Genomic DNA, 23637 nt, shown 5'->3' with positions numbered 1-23637 from the left:
TATATACCCACACTGGAAAAAGAAGTTGTTAACGCCAAGAAACCTCCTTCCTAAAAATAACGATCTTTCAGTTCTCTGTATTACACAACTTCCTTTTGCAAAAGGAACACTGCATCTACTTAAAAAAAAAGTATCTTCCCCTTTCAACTTAAGCCATTGTTGCTTGTGTGAATACATAGCACTCAGTCCTTTGAACATTAATAATACTGTGTATTGTATATAGTTATCATTGCACAAACAAAACGCCATTGGCATCAAGGCTCGTGTTTCTGCATTTTCAGTGAAATCTGAACAGCAGTCTTTAGATGCCTTTTGCTTTCTCCCCTCCCCTATGAAGAGCTCAGTGCTACAGAGAGCACAAATCTCTATTCATCATCTCATATTGCTGCCAGAAGCAGCTCTGAAGGAGACGCGAACTTTTTCAAAAACAAAAACCCAAATCTTAGAAAACACTAAAGTCATACCTTCTTTAGATTCATCTGCCTCGGCGCTCATGTTATCACACTAAATCTCTGGAGATTGCGGATGACGTGCGCGTCTGAGAAGCAGCAAAGTCAACTTCTCAAAAGAAAAAAAGGGGGGCTGGGATTAAGAGAGGAAAAGTTCTGTGAAACCAACGAATCACAGCTCAGCTGCTCTAAAAGTTTCCGCCTCTTTCGGAATGGCATTCTGAGCAACTGTCTGAAAAGGAGCACCTTTGCAGCCACCCATTTCATTTGCTAGGAATCACAGTTTATATATTTTATTCTATTTTAGCCTTTCAAATGGTGGACTTCTACTCGTTAGAGCTTGCTAAGCAGTGTGAGCGCACACATACACATGAAAGGCAGTTAAGACAAAACAGCAGAAAAGCCACTAAGTTTTTAATATCTCATTAAGAGGCTGGCAAGCAGCATGGGCCTACAACCTCCAACTGTAATTGTCTAAAACAGTGTTTTGAGCTATTAAGAATTAACTTGATATTTGAGTATGAATTGCTTTATAGGGTGGGTGTGGGTGGGAAAGACTCAAGGAAGGAAAAGGTATATTTTAAAAAATAAAAATATATATACTTAAGCATTGTTTCTTCCAGCTTTATTTTAAAATTCAGACTGTGGCTTTTTATCTGTCCATAACAGGAGGATTTTGGTGAAATATTTTTGCCTCTGCCCCCCTTATCTGTGCATTTCACACCTTTAATGTCTCAGATCAGATAGATCTGGTGCTAAACCACTGTTTGTTGTAAGCAGAGTTTAGAACCCAAACCATGGCTTGAGAGACCTCCGGGTATAGGGTGGTATATTCATCATCATCATCATGGTTTGTGCTTCCAAATGCACAAGGGAAACCATGACTTGCAGTACCTTGTCTGCTTTTACATTCTGCCCTTCAGCTTTGCTAAATTGAAAGGGCCAGAAGCATATGGAGACAATGTCTGCAACTGTGGTTTCGGAGGCATTACCGTGGTACCTCAGGTTAAGAACTTAATTCATTCTGGAGGTCTGTTCTTAACCTGAAACTGTTCTTAACCTGAAGCACCACTTTAGCTAATGGGGCCTCCTGCTGCCGCTGCACAATTTCTGTTCTCATTCTGAAGCAAAGTTCTTAACCCGAGGTAATATTTCTGGGTTAGCGGAGTCTGTAACCTGAAGCGTATGTAACCTGAAGTGTATGTAACCTGAGGTACCACTGTATACCAAATCTTGGGGCTGGTTTAGACGATACACACCTGCCTCATCTACTGGATAGAGAGGGAGGAACAAACTTGCCTGCCAACCTCACCCAGACAGCATGCAAGCACCAATCGAGTCTCACTATGTGCATGGTCGAGCATGTGTATGATATTATGCCTATGCATATACCAGATTTCCTTTAGGAGATCAACTGGGAGGTCTTAGTGTATGTATGTGGGCAGCATTCACATATTATGTCCCCACATGCAGGTGTGGAGCCACCACAGGTGGGTCAAGTACTCTGGACAGGCAGGTATGTTCATGGTTCTCAAGGTATTTGGAGCCCTGTCTCAACTGGCTCAAATTGAGTGTGAACCATAGTTTCCAACCCCACTTCAAACTATGGTGTCCAATTGCAAGCAAACGTTCATCAGTTCAGACATGATACAGAATCATAATTCGGTTTCCTTAACCATCATTTAGGGAGGCATCTGTATTACTACTATTACTACTATTACTTATTAAATTTGTATACTGCCCTTCATCTGCAGGTCTCAAGGTGGTTCACAACATAAAATTACAATGTTGAATATTGAACCTTTACTGTTGTATGAACTATCAGCTTTTCTGATAGTGACATAGCTCTGTAATTAGCCTATTCTTAAGTTGTTTAAAAGTTTTATTCTTTTGTTTTGAAATTGCTTCTACTGAAGTATGTCCTAGGTAAATTGTTTTAATGTTACAGTTCAGGATGACAATATCAATACTAATGTTGCGCTTTCTTCTTGCAACAACTCTGCACAATCTAAGTGTCTTCTTCAATAGGCTTTTGTGGTGCTTTGTAAGACCAAAGTCTGCTGCAATTGTGTCAGTCATGGTAATTGCCATGAGATGTATTGGTCTCTTGTGGAAGAGGCACTGTTCGAACCAACAGTGCCCGAGGTGATTGTTAGACTACATGTGAAGAAGCTCTCCCTGTGCCCTGTCAACTCAAACAAGCAACTGGCGAGTTACCAATCTCTTGAGCATTAAATACTGTTAATGAAAACAAGCAAAACAGAAAAATCTAAGTTATGTTGGTAGAGAATTTACTTGAGGAACGGAACAATATTTAACTTGTGGTTTTTTTTAAGAGTGCTGTATTTTTCCTGTAACAGCAAGTTCAAAGCTCGGGAGTGCTTTTGAATCTGGCCTTGTCTTGTTCTGGTAACATCCAGACTGGATAGTTTTTAATTCATGACAAATAGGGCTGCCTTTTAAGTGTTCACAAAGAAGTTTCATCTGGTTCTGAATACAGGAAGATATTAACAGGGGTTTTCCACAATTAACATTTTGCCGCTGTTGAAATATTCCTATTGTTTTCCACTATGTTTCTGACCTCAATTCAAAGTTCTCCTTTTGATCAATAAGGTCCAGCAGTCCTCAAAATTCCCTCCTAGGGCTCACTTGAGATGGCCCATGACTCATAAAATGGCAGTGAAGGAGCAGAGTTGATAACAAAATTATGGTCAATAGAGACAGAAATAGGTATAATTGATGAGCAATTACTGACACTTCTATCTCATCCCTTTGTCACAGCAATTTCCTTGTGGCAGGGAATTCCAATAGTTAAGAACAGATATTGGCTTCAGAGGCAACATGATTTAGACTCTCCATTTTATTTTATAAATTTGTTCTTAGTCATACAATTGTTTATAGACTATCTTTTCAGGAACATCCAATGGTGGTTTATGTTTTATTTTAGGCAGAATTTGCTGATCTATGTCTAAGCAGAGATGGCTTTTATATTTTCACTTCCACATGCGCCTCAAAATAGTTTTACCCATCCACAATTTCATCTTCCCATCTCGTTTCACCCCTTTAACTTGTACCCTTTCCCCACTCCACAAACTGTCAGTTTCTTTAATCCCTCCATTCACATCTTCCCTCGCCCTGCTTCCCCTTTATTCCCAGTTTATCAGTACTCATTTTATAAATACTGGATTTCTCCTAAGTTCCTTTAATGCCCCCTCTTCAAAGGAGGCTCAAACCATCAATTCCTTTCACCAGCCCCTCCTCCTTCCTTCCTTCAAAGCCAGTTAACCACACTGCCCATTTTCATTTTCTCACTTTCCCCCCTTTCTTAGCCTCCAACTCTGCATGCTACAGCCTCACTCTTGCTGGAAAGCATAGGGTGTTCTGGGCACAACAGCCTAAGTCTAGCAGCCCCCCCCCCAGCTGGCTTAGCCTTTCAAGGCCCAGGGCAAGTGTACCCAGCTACTCTCCACTATGCACAGGCAGTATCAGAAAGTAGCCAGGCACAAGGCACATTTTGCGACTAGTGCGGGTCCAACTGTGACCACACAGAGATCTCTGGATGCCAGGTTGGCAACTGACGTCTCAATCTGGCTGGCCTCTCCAGCTTCCTTAAGCAGGTAAACAGAAGAGATTATTGCATTTAAATCCCACCTTTTTTCTCCAAGGAGTACAACGTCCAACCCTCTCCTACAACAATCCTGTGAGGTAGGTTAAGAGGCTGTGACTGGCCCAGGGTCACCCAGTGGGTTTCACGGCTGAGTGGGGATTTGAACCCTGATCACCTAGGTCTCAGTCTGACACTCGAACCACATTGGCTTCCGAGAGAACTTCTGCTATGGGGCAGCTATATACAAATATGGGGAAAACAATATGTAACTTAGAGAAACATCTGAAATATCTTCCTTGAAGCTTTTCCTGACAGCAGCAGGAGGAGGCGGAGGAGAGGATTCCACTCCCTCCACACCAGCAGCACTGCCACACTCCTCCCCTTGCCAGGCCAGGAACCAGAGCCACCAGGCGCACATCAGAGCAAGTAGTCGGCAGGCGTTAAAGTCTAGGGAAGGAGAAGCACAGGGGCGCTGGCAGTGGGTGGCTGCACCACTCGACTTCCCCTAGCCTGGTGAATGCTTCCCCCCCACACACACACCAGCAGCATAGCTAGCCTCTTGAGCACCCACATGGGGGACGGGATGAGATACCATGGGGGCAGAGCTATCTGCCCACTGGGCAGTGCGAGCTGGGGCAGGGGCCAGCTAGAGGGCAACCGCGGCAGGGAGAAAGGCGGCAGCTGGGGCAGCGTACAGGCCACGCTCCACATGCGTCCCATGCTGCATTTTCAGGCAGTGCTGGGACCATACGCTGGAGGGTACCCTGCAGCTCCAGTGCTGCCCATGTCACACACACACCCCACTCCCTTCCTCCGCTACTGATGCATCCTGTTCTGGGTGTTTTCCCAAGCCCTCCACAGGAGATGGATATGGAGAGGGAAGGAAAGTTATGCTGTGCAAGCAAAAGTCTTTGTGCAAATGGTACAACTTTATTGGATCCAACCCTTAGGCTACAATCCTATATCCACTTAAGTGGGAATAAACACTATTGAATTCAAGGCGCTTCTTGGGTATACATGTATAGGATTGCACTGTAAGTAATGTAGCTGAGAGTGGCAATACATTGACACTGTAGTGCACAGTAACAGACCATGACACGTCAGCCCCTTTTCCTACTAAGGTTGACAAACTTCCAAGCCCTATGGTTCAGTATTCTGTGTAGTAGTAATAATCATAATCATAATAATTTATTATTTATACCCCGCCCATCTGGCTGGGTTTCTCCAGCCACTCTGGGTGGCTTCCAACAAAATTTTAAAATACAGTGGTCTGTTAAACATTAAAAACTTCCCTAAACAGGGCTGCCTTCAGATGTCTTCTAAAAGTCTGGTAGTTGTTCTTCTCTTTGACATCTGGTGGGAGGGCGTTCCACAGGGCGGGTGCCACTATCGAGAAGGCCCTCTGCCTGGTTCCCTGTAACCTGGCTTCTTGCAGCGAAGGAACCGCAGGAAGGCCCACAGCACTGGACCTCAGTGTCTGGGCAGAACGATGGGGATGGAGACACTCCTTTAGGTATACTGGACCGCGGTCAGCACCAACATGTACTGGGAAACGTACTGGGAGCCAATGTAGATCTTTCAAGACCAGTGTTATGTGGTCTTGGCGGCCGCCCCCAGTCACCAGTCTAGCTGCCGCATTCTGGATTAGTTGCAGTTTCTGGGTCACCTTCAAGGTAGCCCCACATAGAATGCATTGCAGTAATCCAAGCGAGAGATAACTAGAGTATGCACCACTCTGGCAAGACAGTCCACAGGCAGATAGGGTCTCAGCCTGTGTACCAGATGGAGCTGGTAAACAGCTGTCATGGACACAGAATTGACCTGCGCCTCCATGGACAGCTGTGAGTCCAAAATGACTCCCAGGCTGCGGACCTGGTCCTTCAGGGGCACAGTTACCCCATTCAGGACCAGGGAGTCCTCCACACCTGCCTGCCTCCTGTCCCCCAAAAACAGTACTTCTGTCTTGTCAGGATTCAACCTCAATCTGTTAGCCACCATACATCCTCCAACTGTCTCCAGACACTCACACAGGACCTTCACCGCCTTCACTGTTTCTGATTTGAAAAAGAGGTAGAGCTCGGTATCATCCGCATACTGATGAACACCCAGCCCAAAACCCCCGATGATCTCTCCCAGCAGCTGCATGTAGATGTTGAAAAGCATGGAGGAGACGACAGAACCCTGAGGCACCCCACAAGTGAGAGCCCAGGGGTCTGAACATTCACCCCCCAACACCACTTTCTGAACACGGCCCAAGAGGAAGGAGTGGAACAACTGTATAACAGTGCCCCAGCTCCTCTAGACGGTCCAGAAGGATGTTATGGTCGATGTTATCAAAAGCTGCTGAGAGATCCAGCAGAACTAGGAAACAGCTCTCACCTTTGTCCCAAGCCCGCTGGAGACCAGTGCGACCAAGGCAGTTTCAGTCCGATGATGAGGCCTGAATCCCGACTGGAAGGGATCCAAATGGTCCACTTCTTCCAGGCGTGCCTAGAGTTGTTCAGCAACCACTCGCTCAATCACCTTGCCCCAGAATGGAATAATTGAGACTGGGTAATAGTTGGCCATATTGGCCGGGTCTAGAGATTTTTTTTTTAAAGAAGTGGTTTAATGACTGCCTCTTTCAGCAGGTCTGGGAAGGCTCCCTCACAGAGAGAAGCATTCACCACCCAGCGAAGCCCATCGCCCAGCCCTTCCCGGCTAGCTTCTATAAGCCAGGATGGGCAAGGATCAAGGAGACAGGTGGTTGGTTTCACTCGTCCAAGCAGCCTGGCCACATCCTCAGAGGTAACAGATTGGAATTGATCCCACACAACTTGACTAGACAGGACTCTAGCACTCTCCCGCCCCGGCCCTGCTCCCACGGTGGAGTCTACCTCTTCCCGAATCTGAGCGACTTTATCTGCAAAAAACTTTGCAAAATTATTGCAGGAGATCATGTGGCCCATACTGGGCCCCGATGGAGCAGGTGGTTCCGCTAAATTGTGAGCCACCTGAAAGAGGCTCCTGCTGCTGTTTTCTGCAGATGCAATAGAGGCGGTGAAGAAAGTCTTCTTCGCCGTCGCTATCGCCATTTGGTAGGCTCGACACTGAGCTCTAACCTGTGTCCGGTCAGCTTCAGAATGAGTTATCTGCCACCGACACTCTAGCCGTCTCAGCGATTGTTTCATTGCCCTCAGATCCTTGGAAAAACACGGGGCTGTCCGTGGTCCATGCAACCAGAGAGTGCGCTTTGGAGCCAACAGTCAATAGCCTTGGATAACTCCACATTCCAGCGGGCAACCAGGGAATCAGCTGAAAGGCCATCAACATGGGATAAAGCATCCCCTACCACTCTTTGGAAACCATTTGGATCCATTAAGTGGTGGGGGCAGACCATCCAAATCGGTCCCACCTCCCTGCAAGAGTTCTACAGGAACTTGAAGCTTCACAACTCCTGGGTTTAAAAAAAAAAAGACATTTTTAGGATGCTTTATACAAGGAAAAGTTGAATTCCCATACAGCTATTGGTTTTAATGTGCTCAAAACCAACGTAATTGGTTCCTGCCTTCCACAGATGTGTGATAAGGTGAAATGAAAGTTAATTTGCAATGCATGTATGCAAAACAGGTCATCTAAACTGCATACTAAAACACAGAAGACATCTAATAATGGCTTGGAAGCAAGCAGCTACTTTTTGCACTCACTCATTTTAAAACCTTAAACACACATGGCACCTGCCTCTCTCTTGAAAGCCTGCTTTTATCTTCAAAAGAGTTTTGCCATGCAGTAGTATCTGTGTATGAATCCCATATGAAATTAGATAGAATTAATGTTACAGATTTGATCTAGTTATTTTCCCCAAGATAAATGCATAATTCAGTAATCTGGACTCAGTTTAAAACTGTGTGAACAGACCCCAATTAAGGAATCCTTATCTATTCTAAATTTGGTTCAAGCTTTAGAAAATGTAGTTGTATCAACATGGCACTAGATGGCACTTCATCACTAAGAAACCATATCCTTGCTGCTGGTTGGAACACAACCATTAGAAGCATTAAAACTTCACAAGAATTTTACACAAGTTTGATATGTGTGTGTGTGTGTGTGTGTGTGTGTGTGTGTGTGTATTCTTACTATATCAATTAAAACGATTAATTTTCAACAAGGTTATTGGAGGCAATCCACATAATCACACAAATCCATGAACATAAATATCAATTTCTTTTATGGCCACATTCACTAAAATACAGGAGAGAAGAATTAGATAAGTTTGACACAAGTTACTATGGGCTGCATTCAACTAAAACATTCCCAGAGTACACCTATGGAAATTAGTGACCCTAAATTAGTCATGCATATTAACTTCAGTGGGTCTACTCAAAGTAGGACTAGCATTGAATACTACTCTATAGTAGTATTAGAAGAAAAATCAAAATTTCATCAAGTCTTTCCTATATATAGTTTGAGAGACTTTCTAAGTTTGTTATTAGTATTGATACCACATCCCAAATGGTTTGATACAAGTGTGCTAAAAACCAGAGTGAAAAGCTATTTTGCAGCTGTTACATTTGACCTTAGGATTCTGCTTTCTTCGTGTTCAAACCAGATTATTCCAATAACCATGTAACAAAGCTTATGCACAGTGCAAACAAATACATCTGAGCAGCAAACAAAGTATATGTTTAGTCAACAAAGAAATAAAAGGTGGTACTTATTTTTCTAGATGTTTAGCTTCAAAACTCCTCAGGGAAGCTACCTTACTGTGTTTCTGTGTAGCACAGTATTTCAAACTCAGTCCAATCATCACTTTTTAAACAGGCTCGCAATGCTTCTCAGATATTTGTAGAGACACAGCCCTTCCCTTTATTCATGCATAGGTGATTTCACAGCTGGAGATACACATAAGCAGCTAGGGATGGGGATGCATAAAATTTCAAGTCTAGATACTAGATTTTGGAGTGCCTGTAGCCCTCCTGTTTTATTATCAATAGATCACTGGAGTACCAAGGTGACATACATGCTTAACAGTGATGGTGAGGAGTAATTGTGTGAAAAGCATGCATACTGAAGTCCCCCAAAACCACAGTGAAAGCTTTCTCCAACACCACAAAAACTCATCTGCCCAGGTCTCAGCTACATATGCCAAGCAGGCTCCTTCTTTCATGATCAGACTCTGGATGATGGATGTTTTATTCTGGACAGACTCATCATTTAACATCACCACCACCACGAGGCCACAAGAGCAGCTGATAGGCACTCCCAGATTCTGAAGTGCAGCAGTCAAAGCAGAGGGGCAAAGGGCTTTGATGTAATTAGCCCTTCTCTCCCACTTATATACTTTCACCCACCTCTGTATGTCTCCCTATCTACAATCATCACTGGGATGGAAGTTTCACTTCCATCTCCTATCCTTGGCCCCAGCCTAGATACAAAACTTTCCTTACCCTGACTGTTCAGCCCTAATCGTTTAAGGCTTGGGGAGAAGCAAAGCATATATGGAAGAGGCCAGAAGACTCTGCCTTCTACTGTACCAGCTGGTGCACTGGTGCATCGGTCTGAAGTACTTAAGGCACTTCAGCTTTAACAGCCACCAGGATATACAGTTCTACATCTAGAAGAAAACACAAGCTGCATATGTTATCATTAATAGTGGAAAGAGTGTGAACAGAACAGGCAAATCTCTGATCAAACTGATGAAGCTTTGTCAACATTTCCATATTATCTGGATTGAGATGAAACATTATTCTAAATTATTCTGCAGAATTATATACCTAGTGATAAGATGCAATATTTGATTGTTCCCAGTTAGAGAACAGCCTAGTATTGATGCAACCATGACCATGGCATTTATCTTAAGTGGAAACTGATGTAGTAAGCTGGAAGGCAATCACAGTTCTTGCTCAACAACAATAAGCAAATGCTTCCCAAGTAGTAGGAATGACACAACTGAATTTAAGCCTCCTTGCAAATAAGAACAAATATGAGTCATGTTACAACATGGGTGTTCCCATAGTATCACTGCTCAAACATCTAATAGTCACAGAGTGAATTCTGAAAACATTAAAAGGGAGAGTCATAAAGACTCTTAAGAACACAGGAAAGAGAGGAGTGAAAACATAGAGGAGTGATGTGTTTTGTAAGCTCATGTAATGATTTCAAGGATCCTGCTATAAAAGTGTTCCTTAAAGTACAATGATTCAACAACAAAAAAGAGCAAGACTAGAATTGTTGCATTATTACATTTGGATTTTAGTGGTCTTTTGAGCACTAACACACACTTTAAACTGGCCCATTAACAGGGGAGGGGCATTTGGGTCACTGAGCATTCAAGAAAATAAATTGAGATATTAACTGCAAAATGTTAAGTTATGCTGTGGAGTTCATGTTCTTACAAATGAGGTATTATCTCTTGACTTATACTTTGCACACGAAACCACACAAATAGGCACCTATGTGTTATGTTATCGTTCAGAAATAATAACCAATACAATTTACTGTTCATGCATTTCTCATTGCAAACTCTTATTTATATTGAGCTTAATTTGAAGTCAGGAGTCAAAAACACACAAAAGCTTGCCTCTACCTTTATTAGGACCAGTCAGAATGCTGGTCCTACTAAAAGGTTCTCATTGGCCACATTTGCACATCACAATAAATCACACATGAGCCACAGTGAGGTTCAGTGGTAGAGTGTTTGCTCAGCATACAGAAAGTCCCAAGCTCAATTCTTGGCATCTCCAGGTAGGGCTGGGATAGACCTGAACTCTGAACTCCTTAGAGAGCTGCTGCCAATCAGTGTGGACTATACTTAACTGGATGAACCATAGGTCTGACACAGTTTAAGACAGCTTCCCAAGTTCCTATGCTTTATGTGAAGCTTTTAGTTTCACTTTTTTTAAACAATGGCTTCTCATCTCTTTCAAACTGGGGAGTATGGTTTAACAAGCTATGGATTATGAAGTTGGCTTGCTTGAATTTCTTCACCCAACAACATGGCAGGAAGAGAGGTGGGGAGCTAAGAAGTCTGGAGTTTGCTGTAGCTCATGTACATAACCCATGCTTTTTTACAGGTTACAGGGAACCAGGCAGAGGGCCGTCTCGGTAGTGGCGCCTGCCCTGTGGAACGCCCCCCCAGCAGATGTCAAGGCAATAAACAACTATTTTACTTTTAAAACACAACTGAAGGCGGCCCTGTTTGGGTAAGTTTTTAATGTCTGATGTTGAATTGTTTTTAATATTTGGTTGGAAGCTGCCCAGAGTGGTTGGGGAAACCAAGCCAGATGGGTGGGGTATAAATAAATTATTATTATTACTACTAGTACTATTATTATTTCTGTGGGTACTCAAGGGTACGCAGTATCCACATCTCCCCCCCCCCCCAATGTTAAAAGTGTGGCACTTACTGTAACAATTTCATGGTGAGTAAAGGCACCTTTTTTGCTTAAAAAGCACAGTACATAACAATAAACCATGGTTTAGCATGACATTCAAACTGGGTCACTGTCACTTTATTTGCATACTACTTTTCTAGACTATGTAATTTATTACCCATCCTTCACGAACAAGTCTAGGAGGGCTGCTGCTGCTGCAATAATTTAAAATTCAGACATATAAATACTTAAAACAAATCACAGTTGCATGAATAGGGTGGGTCCTGAAAATACACATCTAAGGTGTCAAAGACCAGGGTAAAGAGGTGCATCTTCAGTATTTGCCAAAAGCTGCATAGCGAAAGTGCTAGACACACTCAATGTTAAATACCTGACAGACAAATGGCAACATGGAGGGCAAAACACAAATTACAGAGCAGTAAAATCAAAGAGAGAAAGCACGATTCGCTTCTCTGACCTCATTTGGAAAGTATGCAACTACAGCATTTCTCTTAGTATCAATAGATGATGTTCATCCCTCTGGCATATACATAGATACACACTGGTAAGCTCTATATTGTTTGCCTTTCCCAGTTTAGCTCTCTGCAAAAACTACCCTCCAGCATCAGCCAGTGGTAAAACACGATCAACAAAAGTAGATAAATAAATAAACAAAGGTCTGGACAACGCAAGGCCTAACATAAAGCCAGGGGGATTAGGGGTGCTTGAGGTGCAGACCGCTTGTAGCAGCTTACACGAAAGCTGGAGTTCATGTAATATAAAGGCAAAAGCTTTCTAACACATAAAATAATCAGAAACCTTCTACCATGGCAGAAGACTCTTTGATCCAGCAAAGGTTTTATCAGTGGAAGAGAGAAGGAATGTGATTTTCACCCTTTCTTTAGCAGCACTGATCACCTCTCAAAACCTTCTCCAGAAGTTTGGCAGTTCCTTTAGAACAGCATGGGAAATGGTGTGAGGAGGAGTAGAAATTGGTGAAAATAGCCTCCATTCCTTTTTGGCTGACAACAACCTCTGCTGGAATCAAAGAGCCTTCCTTTGTTAGAGCAACCATACTGCATGTAAACCACAGTGATTTCCCCCATTCATTCTCTGGACTTTTGACTAGGGGGCAAAATAGTATTTCACATACAGTTGATGTAATTCTTTCAAGAACTTCACTACTTATTTGCCTATTTATTCTGGGAAACCTTTCTAGCAGTCAGTCTAACTTGTTTGTTGTTTAGGTTACTATGTGTTAACTAAGTATTCAAATAGCTCTATTTCCATCTGCAGCACAAAGCTATTTCCCTATTACTCAAAGAAAAGACACTGATATGCACATGGATGCATTAAATACTAGGCGAAAACATGAAGAAAATCTACTACTAAGCTGAAAAGAGATTAACTGAACAGAAAAAAGGACAAAGACACAATATGTCATTTTCTCATGGCTTATAACTTCCTGATTATTTGAAGATTTATTTTAATTTATGTATTATTTTCTTATATATTATATTATATTATATATTAGTCAAATAAAGCATTCTTTATTAAGTAAATTACGCAGTTTATAATATATGTGTGTGTGTTACATTATAAAATGCAAGAAAATATGAATGTGTTTATTGTCCTTTAAAGCTCAGAAGTATTTGACCCATTATTTTGAATAATGTAAAATTCAGTGCTCCTCACTTCTCCACACTCCCTTTTCTAACAACAGGTAAAAAGAGGGTAAGCCCACACCCCATTCCTACTGCAGCCTCCCAATTATCTTCTGTGTTCTCCGATCACTGGACCCCTCCAGCTCAGTTGACGCCCCCCTAAATCATCCCTCACCACCTCCATGCCATAGAAGCCAGTGGTTACAGAAAAAGACAATGGTCTTTTAAGAACAGCTCCTCAGAGGAAATAGGGGCTATGTTGTGGGTTAGGCCAGCCAGCCTTCAGGAGTCCTTAAAAGGCATCAGCATGCTACTGAGACCACAGCTCTCCCAGAGAGAGTCCTAGTCTGAACTGGCCAAAGTGAGCTCTCCAGGGTACTAACAAGCTTTCTTTTGCTCTTAGGGGCCTTGCTATCTTTCCTAGTGGAAATGTGGCAATGCCCATTTTGCCTGGACCACTAGTCTACTGCCTCTGCCCTGCCCCTGCTCTTTAGCACATGGCCTCCATGGTGCAGAGCATCAATCCACCATTGGATGGGGCACTATTTTGCTTCCCAGGCTCATTCAATAAACTGAAAACTTTGCCACTTTGGAGTCATGCTAGGAGTTTTAGTCCAAAGCATCCGGAGGGCAGTATGCTAAAGGACATACGGCTCTCTGGTCTAAAAGGATGGCTGCCAGCTTATCATAGAAAGGAATCACCATGGTACTGGAATACAAAGGAATACAACTGAGTATTTCGTGTGGCAATTTTCTTGACTTCTTTTTGAAGGCACTCACTTTCATCCTGCAGTGGGTGGTGTTGTGGTATCTCCATTGCACAGGTTCTTGAAGAGGCAAGTGAACTTGGCAAGGCAGCAAACAAATTGTAGTTAAGGACAGAACACTAAGCCATTGTTAAAACATAGTCAAAGTTTGTTCTTAAGAACAAACTATTGCTTCATACTGCAGTTCGCTGGACATTAATAAACCATAGTTAAGCCTCTGGGCAGAGTTCAGATGATGAAAAAAGCCATAGTTTAACAAACCATGGCTTAGTGTTATATACTTCTACAGCTTGGTTATGCTTCTTGCCACTCACCAGTATCAGATGATGAAAATAAAGTGCTCTATATTAACAAAGTCAAACCTTAATATCCAGTAACTTTTCTCATTCATGACATGGCATTCTTCTTTTGCTACCACCATACCATGTTCAGTTTAGACAAAGGCCTCTTCCATATTCAGAATGAAGGTCTCCCACTAACTCTCTTTGCATACACCAATTGAATTTTATGCTTAATTCATTTGTGCAGCTCATCCACAAACTAGTTCCAGAACCTGCTATGCAAATCTAAATAAGGAGCTATGCAAAGAAAGCCCTGTTTGCACTGCTGTAAGCGTAGACAGAAGATTAGATGACAATATGAAATACAGATACCATTATGAAAATGTATTCCACTTGTCTCTACGATTCATGTTTCTCTAATGAAAATTATATTTTTGTTTTTCCTCCATCTTATATACAGCACCATTAACATTCAGGTGGAAAATTCAAATTTAATATAAAAGTCAACAATTGGGGGGGGGGGAGAACCCCAATGCAGCTATGTTTAGTCATACTAAGGAAAAGAAAAGCACCAGTGCACCCCACACTGCTAAGTGAAGCCTCCCCTAGTACCAAAGGCAGGTGGCTAGGATCATTTAGGATGAGGTGGGGGACCCTGGACCAAAATCAGCCTCCTAGGCCTCTCTATTCAGCCCTCTGGATTCTTCCCAGATGATGCCTCCCTCATTCCTAGGCTACACATCATCATGCTTTCATGCTCTTAAGTGCTTTTGGCTGGCTGTAATGTGCCCTTTAACTGTGTTAATATTACCTGCTTGCCTGTATGGCAAGATCTGGGTGTAGTAATTTCCGACTTGTTTGGCTAGTGAATATACTGCCCATGGATCTCACTGAAAAATCTGAATGTGCCCATTGGTCTAAACAGGTTGGTGACTTGTGGATGAATGTCACAACAACAGGCTTTGGCCAGTTTCCAATGATAAGTGATGGGGAGAGTTTTAGCCGAAACCTACAGGCTACACATAGAGCTTGCTCCATACATAATAGCATTTTAAATGAACGCAGTAGCTGAAGAAGCCACCAGCAAGGACCTCTTGAAACAGCACCAAGAGTCTCATTACCTCCGAACACTCCTTGGGGCCCAGAGAAGATGCACTAAGGAGGTGCCCAGATAAGCACAGGTTACAGATGTAAAGTTTCCTCACTCCCATCTTGTCTTTTCAACATCTTGAAAGTCTAAGCTGTGAACAAGAACTTAGCAATTATGCTCATGTAAGGAAGAAATTTATTTAACATTAATCATCATACACCCTCTTATTAAATGGTTATGTTGGGAAACAGCCAAACACTTTAGGCTTTCTGCACAGTTCCTGGGTTCCACCTTGCTAAATGAAGGTGCTGTTCCTCCCAAACAGAAGCAAGATCCAATCTTCTAGTCTACAGGTGCCAGATGGTACAGCGCACAGGCGCATGCAGAAAAATGGAAAATGAAGTAAACAAAGAATCTTCTGTACTTCATAGTATTTTGTAGTCCCATTCATACAGGAGATTTTGCCCAAGAATTCTGCTATCCTACATTGTGTTGAGACGAATGAACACGCATACACAGGAAGTGCCTTTACACATGTGTGAAGAAAAACCTGGTTTACATCATACACATAGCATACGTATTTTATTTTATTTTTATAAAATATTTATTAGCATTTTCAAGAAACACACAACAAACAAAAAACCAAAAAATAAACAAAACAAAAAACACAAAAATACATAATATTCAAAACTAAACACAAAAAAAATAGAAAAAACACATAAAGTTTCTGTTACTTATAATTCTTAACCTTATTTCTCAGACCTCCTCACACCTCCCCTTCTTGTATTCCAATTTGAATTGTCAATTCAGCAAGTCCTTAACTTATTTCTTTACCTTAGCTTAAACATTTATTCTAACATACTATTATTTTATTTTACTTCTTTTTTTCCATTTCCTCAATTTATTTTTAACAACCTTATTTTCAATTAATTTAAAAAGAAAAAACCAATTTTACCTTATTAATATTATACATCAATACTTATACCTCATTATTTATTCTTAAACCTTTTTCCTAAAGTCGACCAAAATTTCCCTTCCACGATTTACCCAATTTCCTTACCACTAACAAAATATAAAAAGCAAATTATCCTTATGTACCCTTTGGATTCCCAACCTCCACCCACCCTTTTCCCGGTTCCAGTCCCCAACCAATATCCGTCAGTCTTTATGTTATTTATTTAGCCTGGAGATCTCACGTCCGAGGCCCTTATATCTCTCTCAGTTCCTTTCTGCCGGTCTCTTTGATAGTCTTTGATATTAAGCCCCAAGTCTCGGAGGGGCTCCGGCCCAACAGAATCCATGTTGCTTCCAGCCGGTCCTCCATCCCCAAAAGCAAAGCCTATGGGGTGCTCCAACTCTTGTTTCAAACCTCTTTCAAATCCAGATGTCCCCAAAGCTCCAGCTTTCCCCTTCAACAAATTTGTAATCCTCAGGTCTTCAGATCTCCTCCAAAGAGGGTCTCTCCATTTTCCAGACTCCCATTCAGACCAGGCTTTCCACATCCAATTTCCATTGTCCTTCTTTGTCATCATGTCAGGCCTCATATTGTAACTCTCCTTTAACTCCTGCAAATCTCCTGCTCCTCCTTCATTTTCTTCAAAAGCCACATATTGCTCCATCGTATCTACACTTTCAGTTTCATTTATTTGTTCAGTAGAATAGGCTTCCTGTTTCAAGTCCTTATCAGACTCAAAAATGTTGTTTACTGTCCAGTGTAGTAGTGATGCCTCTGTAGACAAAGCATTGTATTCATCTTGCAAGTTTCCCAAGAGAACGAGTGCTCTGTCCAATTCTGCTTGAAATTTACGTACTCCAGCCATTTTTATGATGTAGTGTCCCTATTACCCCTCTAGGGGGATTTTAGTTCCTTAGTATTCCTTTCAGCTCAAAACCAAAAGTCCAGTTATTTTGTAACAGTCCTCCTTGTTTTCAACAAATTATACCAAATAAACCAGCAAAAACAGCAGAAACAATGTTCTCTTTTTCCAGCTGACAACTAGCTGACTAGCAGCTCACTTGACAGCTGTCAAAATCTTCAATACAACAGGCTTTCTCATAGGACGTTCCCGGGTCTCGGGGGGGGGGGTGAAATTTCAACTCCCAAAATTCTTTTTATCCTCCAGTAAATCTTCTTATCGTGTCAAAACCGTGAAGTCAAGATCTTTCATTAAAAAACAAGAGACAAATTCTCTCGACCTTAGCTGCCCAGTCCTTTGCTTTAAATTGTTTACAAGAGGGGGGGGTGGACTTCCTTTTTAGCCCCTTCCCGCTCGTTCCAAATCCAAAACTAAAAAATTTTTTAAGGTTCCAATCTCCGTATTACTCACGGGTTTATGTTTTAGAGTCCAATCGGTCTTGGAAAAAGTTGGCGCTCTCTGTCAATGGCTTGCGGCTTCACTCCGTAGGCGAGGGAGTACTCTCAGCACCACCTCCCTGCCTCCGTTCCGAAGCCTTTAAAAAGGCTCCGTCGCGGATTGGGGGGGCGCAAATGGTGCCCGCCGAGTCTCTGTGTTCACAGGCATCCGCGCCTGTGATTTTAAGGGTCTCCGCTTCGCCGCAGCGGCCAGACCCAGACGCTACGGAGCTGATTCCCTCCGGAGCTCGGAGGGAATCCGCCATTAAACAATGGCGCCAACCCGGAAGTCTCAGCATACGTATTTTAAGGCAGCATGGCTTTGAATGAATTTTAACTTGACACTGGAGGTTTTACCTTTAGTATTCAGTGTTTTCTGTTACTGTTTAAATTTATTGGTTTTTGTATTTTCTTTTCTTGTAAAGTGCTTTGTTAGATCCACTGAGCCATCCATTTTTGTTGTTTATGCACCTCACCTGGGAGCTAACATTTACAGCAAAAAGTGTACAGTACACATGTAAAGACAACTGAATCTTCTCCCACTCACCCTCCAGGGGCTTACCATCTGAATGCTAGAAGCGCACCAGGTTGGGGGGAAAGGGCTCTTAACAGTGGGCTATGGGAAGATAAGGCATGTGAGGGTATAGCTGTCAGCTATCCAACTCTTTTTGATGTTAAATATTACCCAGATCGTGCTTTTTGAAAATACAAAAATGGAACAGATATGTGAACGGTGAGGCTGCCGTAGTCACATCTAGTTTAGCCTTTGAAAACAAAGGATACAGTTCCTCAAATGAGATCAACTCCCTTACCAAGGACAACTTAAGGTAATGCTTCCTATCAAATTCCTTACTACATGATGTACATGGAGCTTCACCAGCATAAGAGTATTGACCTATCTGTCATTGTTCATTTTCTCCCCATTGAAGCGAAAAATCAATAACTTTTCCAAACCCATTTGCCCTTGTAACAGGCTCTCCGGAAATACAATTCTTATTAAAATCATGGTAATGTATTTTAGATTTTACTTTTCTCCCTTCACCACATTTTGGGCAGTGGCATGTAGAATTATGTCTGCAAGTTCATGTGGTAAGGATAATAGACCTTGGAATACACTAGGACTGCTAACGGCTGCTTTACATACTAAAATATTTTACAAGTACACAAAAAGGTTACATATGTACATGGCATGAACACCCATGGCTTTATATAAGACCCAAGTTCCATGTCACATGCACACTATGGAAGCAAATACACATTTGCTGCTGAATATTATGTGTTGTTTCCAAATTAATCACTGCTGTTGTAAAGGCAGAAATTCCAACAATAACTGAAAGATTTTTTCTGAAGAGTATACTGGTATAGGGAAGTATGCTACCTACTTCCGTCAACAGTCAGGAGAGCTGTCCAGATGGTCGCTGGAAAGACAACTAGACCGAACATTGCCTCAAATTGTGGGAGTGTTAAGCCATAGATTTGTTGATCAGGCAAGAACATAGAATTGTAGAGTAGGAAGGGACCATGAGAGTCATTGAGTCCAATCCCCTGCAAGCCCAAACTGGGGCTTGAACCCATGTCCCTGAGATAGCCAACAACACCCTGCAGCCCTATTTGGAATTAATCTTCAGGAGAATAACATTCAGATGAGAGGCTGCACCCATTGGCCTTGTACCAGTATCCCTACCAACCTAGCCCCATCATCTACTTGCTGCAGGGACATGTCTGTAGAGGAGCCTGTTCTCAGTGCACAGTCTTGCTGCACAATCATGGTTTTAAATCTGAGAGTTTACTCTGGTAGACCAGGCTCCTTTCTACAGTTGCCCCCAAACAGAGCTCCAAAAGAGAGGAAATTTCTAATCACAGTGCTCTTAGTAGTTGCTGAACTTACAACCAAGGCCAAACTGTCTCCTATCAACATCAAAAATTATTCCAATCTATCCAAATCTTGCAAAACTTCAATCTGATTTCTGAATGATTGCTACCTGTATCTCAAATATAAATAAGACTGTTCACACCCTTTCCAGACATTTCTTCTTCCCTAAGCAGTGGGCCAGAAACTCCTCAACCTGTATTACTGGAATGTTTGCCTATCTTACAATTGCCACACATTACATTGCCCCAAGTCTTTTTCTTTCTTGAATTGTCCTTAAAAGATCCAGGTAGTTCACAAATCACATTTCACAAGTACAGAGATGGATACTGGAATGCTAATACTGGGGGGTATGATTTTTGTTTGTTACTATGGTATATATTTTGTGTTTTATATTTTAAACTGCTCTGTGACCTTTGGGAAAAGGGCAGTGTAGAAATTTACATATATACATACAGGAATATAAAATTGGGCATCCTGAAAATCTCTCTTTTTTTTTTAGAAACAGTAAGGGTAATGCCTAGTGAAACCTCTGGTATAAGAGAGCAGTAAGCAAGATTTCTGGTTACCAAGAGGCTTATATAATGTTTTGTCCCTCCACTGACTAGTGGAAGCAAGGTAATATACACAAATCAAATGTATAAAAAATTGCACTGTCACAAAATTTAGCTTTCCTTGACAAAGAATATGGAGTATCAGTACCTACACCTTTCTTTTCCTATTATTTATTTTTAAGTGAAGAAAATACAGAGCTCTGGATTACTGGCATGCAGGGAAACATAACTTTGGCCAATGCAGGATTTTTGGTTCCAACGTGGGTGCTTTCACTGATGTTTAAGGCAGGAGTCTGGTACAAGGTGCAAGACAAGATTGTTCTGAACTACCGTATCTACCAGAACAAACTTGAATCATTGCCAAACTCAGGATGCATGTCCTATTCTTCCTGCACTACACCCAACCAAATACACATTATACATACAAAGCAGGTGTATCAAGTATATACCTATTAAAAAGCAAATATTTGCTTTAGATGACAGGAAAAGCAAAAGAATGATTACATTGGTCACCTTAGTTTGCTTACAAATGGAAAACATTGACCAGAGAAATCTGGTTTAGCCACATCACCCAAAACATGTTACACAATGTGTAACAATGTGTGCATGCACATACACATACACTTATTCAATTTTTTAATCTACTTTTTATCTTCTTTCCGAACAACTCAAGAAAATATATTTTGATGAATGAAGCAAGATACACCTGTTTGAATACTTCCATTTCCCCCAGTTTCCCCATGGCAGAAACCCATGAAATAAATACTTTGATTACAATCACCATCAAACTTAATATTTCTCCCATTCTAGAAAATTGATCATTAAAACACCACCATGTGTCAAGCATTATGATCATGCCTTTTTTCTTTTTACACTTTCACAGCAGTAATTTATTTTGAACAATCATTGTTCTTGGGAGGTTAATCAATAATATACATTATTGTCTAATTCCTTGAATAGGTTAATATTGTTTCCTGCTTTTTGGCTTGCTCAAATTAGAAATCAAAATGCAGTTTATTTTGACAGAATATGTAAATTTCTAATTGCACCCATAAAAAACCCAAGGCATTTGTTTCCTTTCTTCTCATACACACACAACTTTCATATATAGCAGACATGGGGAAGATGTGTCTTTCCTGGTGTTGCTGGGCTATAATTTCCATCATCACTGATCACCGGCCATGCTGGCTGGGACTGATGTGAGCTGGGGGGTTTAACAACATCTGGAGGATCCCTGGTATATAAGCCGCAGAAGCCTCCCAAAACTTGGTGCCCTCCAGGTGTTTTGGGCTGCCACTTCTATCAGCCTCAACCAGCAAAGCCAACAGTCAAAGATAATGAACTGCAAGTTGGGGATGGTCGATATATAAAGGTAAAAGTAAAAGTAAAGGGACCCCTGACCATTAGGTCCAGTCGCGACCGACTCTGGGGTTGCGGCGCTCATCTCGCTTTATTGGCCGAGGAAGCCGGCATACAGCTTCCGGGTCATGTGGCCAGCATGACTAAGCTGCTTCTGGCAAACCAGAGAAGCGCACGGAAATGCCGTTTACCTTCTCGTCGGAGTGGTACCTATCTTCTTGCACTTTGACGTGCTTTCGAATTGCTAGGTTGGCAGGAGCAGGGACCGAGCAACGGGAGCTCACCCTGTCGCGGGGATTCGAACCGCCGACCTTCTGATCGGCAAGTCCTAGGCTCTATGGTTTAACCCACAGCACCTGGTCGATATATAGGCTGCATTTATTTGCATGGGAAGCTGCCTTAAACCAATTCAAACCACTGGTCCATCTAGCTCAGTATTATTTACACTGATTGGGAGCAGCAGTTCTCCGGGGTCTGAGACGGGGATTTTCCCAGCTTTACCATTAAATGCCAGAGATGAAATTTAGGACCTTTGCTCTAACACTGGGCTATGGCCCTTCCTATTATTTGGCAACTGTCTTTTGAACTGCCTTGCGTGTACAAATGCAGCAGGCAGGACTGATAGTACAGCACAGAATGGCAACCTCTGAAGCTTTTAAATTGGTATCCATTTGCCTTAAATAGCCTTAACAATGTACATTTAACATATGTTTAACATTAAATATTTAAGGCTGCAGTCCTGCTTACACAGTGCAATTGCTTAGATCCTAGTGACCTCTACAGCCACACTTAGAAGCCTCTCTAAGCACACTGAACAACAGGCTAGAAGTAAACCCACCATTCAGGTGGTGTGTATGTGTGTGTTTTTAAAGGCCAGCTCCACAATGAACCCCCAAAAAGGACCAGAAAAGAATAGAAAGGGCTCTGGAGCTGCAAGCCTCTGGAAATTCCAGAGCAGCAGCCGTGATATGCCTTTCACAGCTACACAAGCTGACCAAGCAACCCAACCTGCAAGAGTTGGGGAGACAGTCAACCTCAACAAGAGGCGCCCCTTCCAATGATCCCAATTGCTTAATGGGATTGCAGGAGCAACAGCATCTTATTCTCTCCACCGTCCGCCCTCCCAAAAAGAGGAGTTTGCAGAATCGTAGCGCTGGAAGGGACCACAAGGGTCATCTAGCTCAACCCCCCTGCAGTGCAGGAATATTTTGCCCACGACCCCGAGACGAAGAGTCTCAGCTAGCAAGATTTCCAGCTTTCCACCCCGCACCCGCTTTTTTGCAGTCCTACTTCTCCTTGGTATTCCAACTGAAATGCCAATGGGGGACAGATATATATTGCATATAAATTCAATAAATAATAATATCTGTGAACCACCCTGAGACCTCTGGGTATAGGGCAGTATATTATTATTATTAATAATAATAATAATAATAATAATAATAATAATAATAATAATACTGTAATAATAATTGCGGTGCAGGTATATATTGAATATAAATTCAATAAATAACAATATTTGTGAACCGCCCTGTGACCTCCGGGTATAGGGAGGTATATAAATTCAATCAATCAATCAATATAAGCCCTGCCTGGCATAGTTGGTCACATGGTGCAACACACACACACACACAAACACACAATTTGAATGGCAATGTCCATCAACTTTGGGGGAGGGGCTGGCCCCTCAAATATTTTATTTGGGGAGGGGCGAAGGGGCCTTGGCTCCTAGGGGTTGGCTGCTATGTACAGTATCCCATACCAGCAGGACTATTATGTGAGGGTCATCTGGGGGCGGTTTTCGAATAAGACCAACCTGTGATTTTGATTTATATTTATTTATTTATTTAGTGTGTGTGTGTGTGTGTGTCTACTACTCACTATCCCACGAATTCCTCAGCGAAGTCTAAGACGTTTCCCCAGCCAAGAAGGGAAGCCTCCCCTCAGAGCGCCCCCCCCCCTCAACACACCGTAAACTATTTAAAAAGAGCACTTTTCCCGTCACGGGCGCCTTCCTCACAAGCGGGGAGAAGCTGCCGCTGCTTCTCTCTTTCTCGTCATAAAGGACCCCCCCCCTCACACACCGACCCCTCCCTCCAGGGTCGCGGCCACGACGTCACACTCACTGTGTAGCCCGTGGAGAAACCGTTGGGAGCGGGAGGGGAAACCCAGCGGCGGCGGCGGCGGCAGCGGCAGCAGCAGCACCTTGACGACTCCTCACAACTCTCCCAATTCCCCGGGGCGCGCGAGAGAGCGCGGCTCGGATTGACAGGCGGGTGAAAGAAAAAGGT

The 23637-nt window shown here is 42.4% G+C and overlaps 1 protein-coding gene across 4 annotated transcripts in view; it reads right to left on the bottom strand.

Annotated features, from left to right (window-relative positions):
• The window catches only part of TNFAIP8 (TNF alpha induced protein 8), a 46237-nt gene extending 22626 nt beyond the window's left edge, over positions 1-23611 (bottom strand). The window contains exon 1 of one of the 4 annotated variants that reach the window (XM_083577200.1): positions 23473-23611. In XM_083577200.1, coding sequence (XP_083433326.1) covers position 23473 — 1 coding nt within the window. In that variant the 5' untranslated portion in view covers positions 23474-23611. Of the gene's footprint in view, positions 1-464; positions 577-23227; positions 23264-23472 lie in introns of those variants that run through there. The other 3 variants (XM_083577201.1, XM_083577199.1, XM_083577198.1) reach the window with 3 other exon arrangements.
• Between the last annotated feature and the right edge of the window lie 26 nt (positions 23612-23637).

This window comes from Podarcis filfolensis (assembly GCF_964270895.1).
Source record: "Podarcis filfolensis genome assembly, chromosome: 11".
NCBI lineage: Eukaryota > Metazoa > Chordata > Lepidosauria > Squamata > Lacertidae > Podarcis > Podarcis filfolensis.
This window is presented reverse-complemented; position numbering and strand designations above follow the sequence as displayed.